We start from the raw sequence: 12,776 nt of genomic DNA on the forward strand, positions 1-12,776 counted from the left end.
TGGAGTTGATGGTAGGGGCTCTCAGCGTGGTCCTGGGGAGCAGTTAGATGGACTTGCTGCATCCTGCGTGCCAGAGGGATTACAGAAGAGGAGTGTCCCCGAGCCCTGGAATGGTCCTAGCTCATTTTATGGGACCTTTTCCTCACCATACCAGAGGAGGGAGAACCACCCCTCTTCCTCTTGTGGGAAACATCAGAGCTTGAGCGCAGGGCAGCTTCGCTTGGAGGCTCCAAAGGCGACTGCCAATCAGGTGAGGGCCGTGGTCCCAAAGCAAGCCTCATGGTCTGTTCCAACTGTGTGACTGTTTGACTGTCTGGTTGTTTGTTTGAAAAGTGTGAATTGGGAGTGCTTTGTTCCAGGTGGGCCTTGAGTGATTGATTGGAGGGAAGGCTTTGAGCCGAGGCAACTGCTTTGAGCCAGCAGCCTTATAAAAAAGCAACCAGTTGCGAACCAAGTGAGCTGCCAACAGAGGAGAAGCCAACAGAGGGAGTTAGCCTGGGAGTTCACCTGAGGGGAGTTCCCACAGTTTTTGCCTTTCAGGCTTCTGTGAGCAGCAAATACAGCATCTGAAGAGGTTCTTAGAAGGAAGACAATCTGGATAGTGAGTGATTAGCTGTTGTGACCTGCACAGGATGTGCCATGTTTGTCTTTCTCCCAGCAGACAGAAGCGACTTTGTCTGTATGAAGTGCAAGCTGGTCTCCATATTGGAAGAGAAGGTTAAAGGACTAGAGACCCAAGTATTAACACTGCACTGCATCAGAGAAGATAAAGATTTTCTGGATAGAAGCCAGTGTTTGGGGACTGCAGGCATGGCATGCAGAAGAATCAGAGGGCAGTGCAGAACGGGGAAGAAAATTGGCAGCATGTCACCTCTAGAAGAAGGAAGAGGAGAACCCATGTGCCTGCAATGCAGATAGAGGTAAGAAACCATTTTCAGGCTCTCTGCACAGGTACTATGGCGCAGACTGGTTTGGAAGAGTCATCTGAGGGAAGGGATCAGAAGGAGTTCCCACCGACCAGAAGACATGGGATCTATTGTCCTAGGGATGGGGGTTCCATGACTCCCAAGAGGAGGAGACGGGTGGTGGTGGTTGGGGACTCCCTCCTAAGAGGGATGGAGTTGTCCATCTGCCGTTCAGACCAGGAAACTCAAGTAGTGTGCTGCTTGACTGGAGCTAAAATTCAGGATGTAACAGAGCGTCTGCCAAGACTTATCAAGCCCTCGGACCACTACCCCTTCCTACTTTTCCATGAGGGCACCAATGATACTGCCAAGAATGACCTTGAGCAGGTCACTGCAGACTACTTGGCTCTGGAAAGAAGGAAAGGGAGTTTGAGGAACAAGTTGTGTTCTTGTCCATCCTCCCTGTTGAAGGAAAAGGCCTGGGTAGGGACCATTGAATTGTGGAAGTAAACGCGTGGTTACAAAAAGTGGTGTCAGAGAGAGGGCTTTGGATTCTTCGACCATGGGATGTTGTTCCAGGAAGAAGGATTGCTAGGAAGAGATGCAGGGCCGGCGCTTCCATTTAGGTGACCTAGGCAGTCGCCCAGGGCGCCAGGATTTAGGGGGGCGGCATTTTGCTTCCCTCAGTGGCATTTCGGCGGCGGGCAGTCCTTCATGCTCCGGGTCTTTGGCGGCAATTCTGCAGCGGGTCCTTCACTCGCTCCAGGACCCGCCGCCGAAGTGCCCCGAAGACCAGGAGCGCGGAAGGACCCCCTCACCGCAGAATTGCCACCAATGACTGGGAGTGCGGAAGGACCCCCACCTAGGGTGCCAAAAACCCTGGCACCACTCCTGAAGAGATGGGATCCACCTAACGAAGAGAGGGAAGAACTTCGGAAGCAGGCTTGCTAACCTAGTGAGGAAGGCTTTAAACTAGGTTTGCTGGAAGATGGAAAACTAAGCCCTGAGGTAAATGGGGAAGTGGGATACCATGAGGAAACACAAGGAGGGGGTGCAACATGGGAGGCCTCCTGATTCATACTGAGAAAGCAGGGCAAACGGCTAGTTATCTTAGGTGCCTGTAGACGAACACAAGAAGCCTGGGAAACAAGCAGGAAGTCCTGGCACAGTCAAGGAACTATGATGTGATTGTAATAATAGAGACTCAGTGGGGTAACTCATGTGACTGGAGCACCGTCATGGATGGGTATAAACTGTTCAAGAAGGACAGGCTAGGGAGAAAAGATGGAAGTGTTGCACTGTATGTAAGAGAGCAGTATGATTGCTCAGAGCTCCAGTATGAAACTGGAGAAAAGCCTGTTGAGAGTCTTTGGGTTAAGTTTAGAGGCGAGAGCAACAAGGGTGATGTCATGGTGGGCCTCTGCTCGAGACCACCAGACAAGGAGGATGAGGTAGATGAGGCTTTCTTCGGACAACTTACAGAAGTTTCCAGATCACAGTCCCTGGTTCTCATGGGGACTTAAATCATCCTGACATCTCCCAGGAGAACACTACAGCAGTGCACAGACAATCCAGGAAGTTTTTGAAGAGTGTTGGGGACAACTTCCTGATGCAAGTGCCAGAGGAACAACTAGGGGCCGTGCTCTTCTTGACCAGCTGCTCACAAACAGGGAAGAATTGGTAGGAGAAGTAGAAGTGGGTGGCAACCTGGGCAGCAGTGACCATGAGATGGTTGAGTTCAGGATCCTGACAAAAGGAAGAAAGGAGAGCAGCAGAATACAGATCCTGGACTTCAGAGAAGCAGACTTTGACTCCCTCAGGGAACTGATGGGCAGGATCCCCCTGGGAGGCTAATATGAGGAAAGGAGTACAGGAGAGCTGGCTGTATTTTAAAGAATCCTTATTGAGGGCACAGGAACAAACCATCCCAATGTGCAGAAAAAATAGCAAATATAGCAGGTGCCCAGCTTGGCTTAACAGAGAAATCTTCAGTGAGCTTAAACACAAAAAGGAAGCTTACAAGAAGCAGAAACTTGGACAGATAACTAGGGAGGAGTATAAAAATATTGCTCAAGCATGCAGGGGTGTAATCAGGAAGGTCAAAGTAAAATTGGAGTTGCAGCTAGCAAGAGATGTGAAGGGTAACAAGAAGGGTTTCTAAAGGTATGTTAGCAACAAGAAGGTGGTCAAGGAAAGTGTAGGACCCTTACTGAATGGGGGAGGCAACCTAGTGACAGATGATGTGGAAAAAGCTGAAGTATTCAATGCTTTTTTTGCCTCAGTCTTCACGGACAAGGTCAGCTCCCAGACTGCTGAATTGGGCAGCACAGTATGGAGAGGAGGTGAGCAGCCCTCAGTGGCGAAAGAACAGGGTAAGGACTATTTAGAAAAGCTGGACATGCACAAGTCCATGGGCCAGATGCAATGCACCCGAGTGCTGAGGGAGTTGGCAGATGTGACTGCAGAGCCATTGGCCATTATCTTTGAAAATTTGTGGCGATCAGGGGAGGTCCTGGACAATTGGAAAAAGGCAAATATAATGCCCATCTTTTAAAAAGGAAAGAAGGAGAACTACAGACAGGTCAGCCTCACCTCTGTCCCCAGAAAAATCATGGAGCAGGTCCTCAAGGGATCCATTTTGAAGCATTTGGAGAAGAGGAAGGTGATCAGGAACAGTCAACATGGATTCACCAAGGGCAAGTCATGCCTGACCAACCAGATTGACTTCTATGATGAGATAATTGGCTCTGTGAATATGGGGGAAATGGTGGAAGTGATATACCTGGATCTTAGCAAAGCTTTTGATATGGTCTCCCACAGTATTCTTGCCAGCAAGTTAAAGAAGTATGGATTGGATGAATGGACTATAAGGTGGATAGAAAGCTGGCTAGATTGTTGGACTCAACAGCTAGTGATAAATGGCCCGATGTCTAGTTGGCAACCAGTATCAAGCAGAGTGCCCCAGGGGTTGGTACTGGGGCTGGTTTTATTCAACATCTTCATTAATTATCTGGATAATGGGATGGATTGCACCCTCAAGAAGTTCACGGATGACATTAAGCCGGGGGGAGAGGTAGATACGCTGGAGGCTAGGGATCGGGTACAGAGGGACCTAGACAAATTGGATGATTGGGCCAAAAGAAATCTGATGAGATTCAACAAGGACAAGTACAGAGTCCTGGACTTAGAATGGAAGAATCCCATGCACTGCTACAGGCTGGAGACCGACTGGCTAAGTGGCAGTTCTGCAGAAAAGAACCTCGGGATTACAGTGGACGAGAAGCTAGATATGAGTCAACAGTGTGCCCTTGTTGCCAAGAAGGCTCACAGCATATTGGGCTGCATTAGTAGGAGCATTGCCAGCAGATCGAGGGAATTGATTATTCCCCTCTATTCGGCACTGGTGAGGGCACATCTGGAGTACTGCATCCAGTTTTGGTCCGCCCACTACAGAAGGGATGTGGACAAATTGGAGAGAGTCCAGCACAGGGCAACGAACATGATTAGGGGGCTGGGGCACATGACTTACAAGGAGTGGCTAAGGGAACTGGGGTTATTTAGTCTGCAGAAGAGAAGAGTGAGGGGGGATTTGATAGCAGCCTTCAACTACCTGAAGGGGGGCAGGGAGTTACAAAGAGGATGAAGCTTGGCTGTTCTCAGTGGTACCAGATGACAGAACAAGGAGCAATGGTCTCAAGTTGCAGGGGGGGAGGTCTAGGTTGGATATGAGGAAAAATCATTTCAACAGGAGGGTGGTAAAGCATTGGAATGGGTTACCTAGGGAGTTGGTGGAATCTCCATCCTTAGAGGTTTTTCAGGCCCGTCTTGACAAAGGCCTCTAAGGCCTGGTGGGGATGATTTTGTTGGGGTTGGTCCTGCTTTGAGCAGGGGGTGGGACTAGATGACCTCCTGAGGTCTCTTCCAACCCTAATCTTCTATGATTCTATGAGTCTCACTGCCCAAGTTCTCTTTGTGAACGACTTGCAGATACAGCACTGCTCACCTCGTGTGAGGGTCACTGCTGGGGATGGTCGCCCCACCTGACAGACAACGCTTGAATCCTGGTGAGGATGTGACAGAGAGCAGCCAGCCGCTATAGCTAAACTAAGAAAAACTTACCCAGAGGAACTACTAACTGCTATATGTAAGAAAAAAATTCTCAGAGACAGACCAACAAGCAGGGAGTGAAACACCACATGGAGCTCTGACTGTAGCCACACCTAGTGAGAAGAAACTGAGGGGCTGGGGTGGTGCTGCCCTTATATGGCCAGAGGAGGGGCTCAGGGCACAACGTGTGAGTGCCGCCCCTATGGGAACTGCTAGGCAAAGTTCTCTGGCTCTGGTGCACTGGACATGCACACACCTATGTAGCATACATGGCTGTATCTACTCGAAGAAGAAAAATGGGATGAGATTGAAAAACAGAGTCAATAGTCACAGGAGCAAGAATAGCATCACAGTTACACTACCTAAGCTGAAGCATATATCACGCATCAGATTTCAGAGGTCAGGAGGCCTGTATCAAGAAGGAATTTCACCCCCCGGAAAGTATCGTGCAATTGGCCAGGTACATCATAAGGGTTTTATGTCTTTCTCGGAAGCTTCTTGGTCGGTGATGGAGACAGGATACTGGATGGACCAGATAGGTTTGCTGCAGCATGGTAAGTCATATATGTTCCTTACAAAGCAATAATTTATCTGGGAACATAAGCACCGCTTGGAGGTAGATTCCCAGACTTCTAGTACTTCGTCTTTTCAGAGGCTGAATGAAATCCAAACAGGAGCCTCAGTTAGCAGGTGACATTAGCACAAACCACTTTATCTTTAACTGGGAGGAAGCAGTCTGCTACAGCTTCCACCCTCATCGTCTGGCTGTTTCAAGCTGCAGCAATGGTCTTGTGAATTCCTGCTCACCTGCAAGTGCCCAAGAAAAATGAAACTCTGCTCCCTTCACAGCCGGCTCCACTGGATAATCTCTGGTATCAAGTATGAACAAAAATCTGCTATTTCCTTTGGAAAAGCTGGCAGGGTACACTGTCCTCCATATCATCTTTCTCTGACAGGGGGATGGGTGACACCCCACAAACAGGTTTAAGGTCTCCGCCACGTTACATACAAGAATCTCTGTGGCTGTGAAGCACTTACCGTCCTCGAGGTGGGTGGAGCCGAAGGACTTGTCAGTGACACCATTTCCTGAATGGCCAGGCGCAATTTCAGCCGGTGAAGGGGGTTGCTGATGCCAATCTCTCTCTGGATCTCTGTATCGGACAAGGCTGACATGATGGCGCCGCTCTTCACGTTGGCTCTGCAGGCTGCAACATACCAGGCGGGCATGCCCACCCACAGCTGGCAACACAGAGGAAAGCAGAGAGTTTCATTTGCCCATCTCCACCCAGACTCTCACGCGCTAACAAGGGACACAGCCGCCATTCCCGAGACTAAAAGTTCAGAAAAAAACTACCGTAGGGTTTGATCTTTTTGAATCATTTCGCTAAAGCCTTGTCCACATATCCCCAGACAATTCCCATTACAATAACAGGCTAGGGAGCCTGGCGCCATCAGCGTAGAGCTGGAATTGTTCTATGCTCTGGATACTCCAGGGCAGTGGTTCTCAACCAGGGGAACGCATACCCCTGAGGGTACTCAGAGACCTTCCAGCGGGTATGTCAACTCATCTAGATATTTGCCTGTTTTACAACAGGCTACATGAAAAGCACTAGCCAAGTCAGTATATACTAAAATTTCATACAGACAATGACTTACTTATACTGGTCTATATACTATACACTGAAATGTAAATACAATATTTATTTTCATATTGCTTTATTTTATAATTATATGGTAAGAATGAGAACGCCAGTCATTTTTCAGTAACAGCATGCTGTGACACTTTTGTATTTTAATGTCTGATTTTGTAAGCAAGTCGTTTTAAAGTGAGGTGAAACTTGGGTTACGCAAGACAAATCAGACTCCTGAAAGAGGTACGATAGTCTGGAAAGGTTGAGAGCCACTGCTCTACGGACAGCAGCCGGGGGTGGGGGACGCATGGCTACAGCCCTCTGGGCACTACAGTGTCACCACGCTTTCAAGGGGAGGACAATGTTTTCCAGGGAAGCTCACCAGAGTATGCTAAATGTGTGGCATTTCAGATCCTAAGTCACTTAGGCACTTCTGAAAACTTTACCCTGGATGCACAATAAGTTAATTGTTTCATTTTCCCACTAGCACAGATTCCAAGGCCAGAAGGAGCTACTATGATCATCCAGTCTGATCTGCTGCGTAACACAGGCCAGAGATCTTCCCCAATGTAATTCCTAGAGCAGAGCATTCAGGAAAACACCCCTGTCTTAATTCTAAAATGGTCAGCGATGGAGCATTCACCATGACCCAATGGTTAGTTACCTTCCCTTTTAACTATTTACTGAATTTGTCTGGCTTCAACTTCCAGTCACTGGACTGTGTTAGACCTTTCTGTGTTAGACTGGAGAGGCCATTATTGAATTTCTTTTTTCCTACGTACAGACTTATAGACCGTAACCAAGCCAACCCTTACACCATCTCTACATAGACTGAACTCCTTGAGTCTACCACTATAGAGCATGTTTTCTAATCCTTTGCTCATTCTCATGGCTCGTCTCTGAACCCTCTCCATCCAATTTTAAACTACACCAGAGGCCAAAGGGCTTGCACACGGCATTCCAGCAGCTAGAATCCATGTGTTTTCTCCATATACGCTTTAATAACGTGATTAAACAAAGTAACTAACTGATGTACCACTGAACAGGGGAGAAACACAGCACAAATACAAGGTCTAACACGAGTCTCACAATGGATCTGTTCCCATCTCGAGCTGAGCGAACAAATGATTTTTCAGTTTGTTGGATGAACCAAAAACAAAATAAAACAAAACCAAAAAAAAGTTTCAGGTTGAAATGAAATGAAAAACAAAAAAACCAACAAAAAATTCAGGTTGGGTCAAACAAAATATTTTGTTCCACCTGAAATGAAATTTTTGTTTTTGTTTTTGTTTTCGGGGTTCGGTTTGGTTTTTTACCCCTTTTTGTTAATTTTCACAAATCCAGCTAAGCAAAATGAAGCTGTTCAATTAGACAATGTCACAATGAAAGGTTACAACTTTTTCCATTTTTTCTCCTGCCAAAACTACTCACTGAATTCAACCCAAATCCGCAAATCATTTCAGTTGACTAAAAATTGCACTTTTCAGCAAATAAACTCTATGTCCAAAATTTTTCGCCTAGCTCTATTTGTGTCAGTGTTAATTTCTCCACTAAAATGCCCAGGCTCACCTCCAACCAAGAGACCACCGTCGGTCCATCCCATTGAGCAAAGGGCATGCCTTTCCTTCGAGCATCTTCCAAAAGCTCGTGTCTGGAAGGAAACATGAGAGAAGAGTTAGTCACTGAGGGCCAGGATCTCCACACACACACTGCCTCTACCAAGTGCTGCAGGATCACTACCATCCATACCTTCAGTGAACATGGTGGAAGATAAGAAGAGGATGCTGAAGACAGTTATCTGCAAGACACAGGTATGTATGGACAAGCCCAGCAGGAGTAAAATGGGCACAGAAGCAATCGCTATAGGCAGTAGGACACTGTACTTAGCAACGCAATAATAGAGGCACGGCTGGCTTGGGAAAGGGAGTGGTGACCATATGTCTCAGCTCAGCAGGAACTGGGTGAAGAGAGACACACTCGGGATTCAGGGGCCGTGAAGGATTCCCAGATAGCCCTAGCCTCGCTGTCAGCTTGCAGGACTCCTCTTCCCTACTACGCACAGGAATAGAGAAACAGGCATGCTTACTTCTTCCTCAGCCGCCGGTCCCTCTCTGCTTGGGCTCCCAGCTTGCCAAGTCCAAGTGAATCTTGTATGCTGAGCTCAGGATCGGTCATCAGAACTAGGAAAGGAATAAAAACATTTTGAAGATTAGACTAGCCATTGTCTAATCCCCAGCTCCTGACCCCAAGCAGTCACGGCCAGCTGCCTAGTGCCGTGCCACATGGGCACGCATGGCTGCAGCACAGGGTGAACCATTACAGAGACGGCAACCCTCCTTGACCCATTTACAGTACTAACAGATGCTACCACCCCATGATCTCTGGACCCTTTGGTGAGGCCAACCAAGGTTTGTTTGTTTTTTTCCATCCAGTTCTTCCAGATGTCCCATTCCCTTTGATGTCAAGAGCTTTATAACTAAAATAATACCATACTTAGCACTTCCAACATGCTCTGCATTTCAGAGGGCTTTGCAGAATGTATCTAGCTCGGCAGCAGGGTAAGATTTCAGGAAAGCAAATTTGAGGGAATTAAGGCATCGAATGAGCGAGGAGCAATAGGAGGCGGCATTAAGCTCTGACCTACACACAACCATTGGGCCCCGTCAATTAGACCAGTATGGTTAGAGCAGGACAACTCCACTAGCGTGGATGCAAGTTACCCTGGCATGAATGTGCTTATGGCTATGTCTACACTCTACCATGGAAAGGGGAATAAGCGATACACCTTCATATCAGTATGACTGCACCCAAACTAGGGGTTATACTGGTCCTGCTAGAATGGTAAAAAATCACCCACCCTAACTGACGACACTGCACCTGCGTATAGGCCAAGCCGAAGTCAGCAACTGCAGCATGGCTCTGCACGCACAGGGACTGTAATGGCGCAGTCCTTCAGAGCAGGGCTAACCGTTTAACAGAGACCTAACCCCACCCAGAGTAATGCTTGGTTCCCCTCACTTCACACGCTGTGCAGATAGCAGCCCCTCCCCATCTCTCACACTGAATCCCAAACAAGAGATACAGCCACTCGGAAGGTGCGTCCCAAGGCCGGTCACCCCACATCACACCCTGCCCCTCTTTACAGTGGAAGGAAGAGACTCAGACCGTGGCCAGTGGCTCCATCTCGGCTCAGCTGAATCAGACGCCCTTTCTCTTTCTTGCCGAACAAGCGCCCAATGGAAGATTTGATTCCTTTTCTTTTGGAGCCTTTGTGCAGGGAGTCCTGACTGCTGGTACTGCTGCTCAGGTTGCTTGTCTGCTCCTCCAAAGAGCTAAGAAAGGGGGAAGGGGTGGAAGAGAGAACAGGCAAAACCATCAGATTGTTCTTTACTTGGAGCAGCACCAAGTAGCAGCACCCAGAGCAAGGAGCAGGGAAACCCAGCCGCCTCCCAGAGCCTGCTACTCCCCCGAGGGAGCAGTAAATCTTTGTGTTTACACACCATGCATTCCGGACAGCACACACAGGAGCCGAGCAGTCAGCCAGGCAGACGGCCAGCATCTGGCACTGCCGAGCAGTGGGGGAGAAGAGATGCTGGCCAAGGACGCACACAGCAAACTGCCTGGGACCACGGGTATGCACTGTGGGAAGACAAAGAGCCTTTGGTTCCAGATGGGGTAAGTCCCTTACACCTAGCACTTGGCAACCTTTACCATCCGCCCTGGCTAGAAGAGCCCATATCCTCGCTGTTCACCTCTGTTCCGGGCTAACTCAATGGAGGCAGTGAACTGAGCCTCATCTGACACGGCTTCTCCGGCGATCTGGGCTCAGCCGGAGGGATACAAGTCGGGAGCCATTGTCCATCTTCTCATTCCCAACCACCCTTTCCTCGAAACGTGAGGCCCAGCGAACTCCCGATTCCAAGCAGAATGGATGAGGTGAAGTCACTGCACCCCACTCCCTGGGAATTACCGTAGGGTATGCACCACTCCCAGCATCTCTATGTTGGGAGGGAGAGGTCTGAGTCACCAGTATTGGCCCTGTCGTCTACCCCAGAAGCCCGAAGGCCATCAGCCACAGCCTTAGTCGTGGCAGATCCCTGCTCACCTGTGGCATCAGGTCTGGTGTTTAAAGCATCTGGTGCCTTTATTATTCCCATCCCCTACAGGGCCTGTCCCCCTCCCAACCCCATGGCTTGTAGGAGGGCTCCCCTGCTCCAACACACACCACGAGACGCAGCACTGGCAGAGTCCATCCGCTTGCCAGGCCCCCTCCTGCCCCCTGTACCTTTTGCCATCCTCCTGACTGAGGGCAGGATGCCCCAGCTTCTCCAGCCGCAGCGTCCTGGGTGAGGAAGGAGGGGAAGTCTCACATTTTATGGTGGTTTTATCTTCTCGGTTCTCATCCCGAGCGACTGGTGACTAAACAAACAGTGGAGCGGTGAGGTTAAATGGCAAAGATTCCTGCCTCCAGAGCTAACCTGCCTCTAACACACCCAGCCCTGCCCCGAGAGCAGCTAGCCAGCCAGTGCCTTTAAAAGCGAAGTGAGAACAGGGCCTCGGTGGTTTTTATTTGCCACAGCAGCCTCTTCTCACTGCATGCCCTGAACCAAAGAACCCAGGTGATGGCCTGTTCCCAGACCAGCAGGGGGCGATATGGCCATAAAGGACAGGGATAGAACCTGGTACGGGCAGGGAGTGGCAGAGAAAGAAGGTGCCCTTTTGGTTCCTACAATGCTGTGTGGGAATGAGTCTCCCTAAATTCCAAAGGAAACATGCCCATGTCCTAGCCTTGGATTCAACCTGCATCCAGCCCCCGTGGGCAAAAGGAGCAGATGTCCACTGCAGGGAGCTACAAGCGGTGGGCACCAGTTAGATAAGTCGGCCCAACACCTTTGCAGCTCCCCACTGGGCCCAGGCAATAACCTCGCACTGGCCCGGACGCCCTCCCATCCCATAGCACGACGGCCTGAATCCACAAAGGTGTTTGGGCTCCTAACTTCCACTGAAATAAATGGAAATTTGGAGCCCTAATCCCTTTGTGGATCTGGGCCAAACTGCCCTGGTTTCGGTTGGGTGCCTGTCTTCCATGGGGAGGTCGGGGTGTTGAGGGGGAGAGTAGGTTGTGCCTTCCTTGACTAACGCAGTAATGGCTTTTCTGGATGGCTGATCTGTACGCAGGCCCCTGGCTCCCCGTGCTCCAGGGCTAGAGGGACTGTGCGAGTGGGCACCAAATGGGAAAGAAGCTACACAAGGGAGCTGAGTGTGTGGACAAGTAGCCCAGTTGGTGCCGGGATCTGGGTTAGGGCCATAGTCGAGGCTGAGTTGAATTCCTCTGGTTGCTGCTTCTTAGAAGGCATTAGCAAGGACTCCACCCTGCTGGCATGGAGCTCTTGGTGCACGTCTAGAGAAAAACACAGCATCCTGAGTCCCCACCCCACCCCGTATTTGTGCCGGGTGGAACGCTCTCCCCTTGGCACAGATTCCTGACGGGACTGAGCCTGACACTCAGGCACCTGAAGTACCAGCACAGAGATGGCAAACATGCTTCCCTGCACAATACAAAAGACTTGGCTCTGGAGCAGGGAGATGGCCATGGATGCTGGCAGATTGGTAACTGAGCTCAGACGGCAAAGTCCAGGGCAGGCCGCGCAATGGAACACAGAGGCGCAGGTGGCTGCAGCCTCTGGGCTGATGCATGCAGGTTTGGTGGGCATGTGCCTACACAACCAGCAGCAGGACCGGGAATGCAGGCTACAGCACGGTGTGTGCTGTCACAGCAGGACGGGACATGCAGGCAGGCATGGCAGCTGCACCAATGAATGCAGGATCGGCAGCAGGATTGTAGATGTCAGGGTTGGGAGAGAGCTCCTGTGTCCTCCACACATTCTCTGCCCCAGTGTAGGACTGTTCTCTCCCACTGAAGGGCTTTTTCCTGTCTCCTCTCCGATGACACTAATCTGGGGAGCTTGACTTCCCTCAGCAAAACGATGCACTGTCCGGTGCCCTGGCTGCGAGACGTGTCTGTCAGAGCGGCAGGCTGCTCCCCTGGGATCTCTGTATCTGCTTCCTCTCTTGTGTGATAGCCTCTGGCAACAGCGACCCTGTATCATCCCCTTGTGGTTCCCATTGCCCG

General features: G+C 49.9%; 1 protein-coding gene across 7 annotated transcripts in view; it reads right to left on the reverse strand.

The window, feature by feature from the left end:
- The window catches only part of PPFIA4 (PTPRF interacting protein alpha 4), a 204,969-nt gene that overhangs the window by 30,807 nt on the left and 161,386 nt on the right, over positions 1 to 12,776 (reverse strand). For all 7 annotated transcript variants that reach the window (XM_050956078.1, XM_050956083.1, XM_050956080.1 and 4 more), the window contains exons 18-22: positions 10,929 to 11,062; positions 9,809 to 9,975; positions 8,730 to 8,823; positions 8,213 to 8,294; positions 6,051 to 6,251 (exon numbers count right to left, since the gene is read on the reverse strand). In XM_050956078.1, the coding sequence (XP_050812035.1) occupies positions 6,051 to 6,251; positions 8,213 to 8,294; positions 8,730 to 8,823; positions 9,809 to 9,975; positions 10,929 to 11,062 (678 nt within the window). The remainder of the gene's footprint in view (positions 1 to 6,050; positions 6,252 to 8,212; positions 8,295 to 8,729; positions 8,824 to 9,808; positions 9,976 to 10,928; positions 11,063 to 12,776) is intronic.

Source organism: Gopherus flavomarginatus, chromosome 5 (genome assembly GCF_025201925.1).
Source record: "Gopherus flavomarginatus isolate rGopFla2 chromosome 5, rGopFla2.mat.asm, whole genome shotgun sequence".
Taxonomy (NCBI): domain Eukaryota; kingdom Metazoa; phylum Chordata; order Testudines; family Testudinidae; genus Gopherus; species Gopherus flavomarginatus.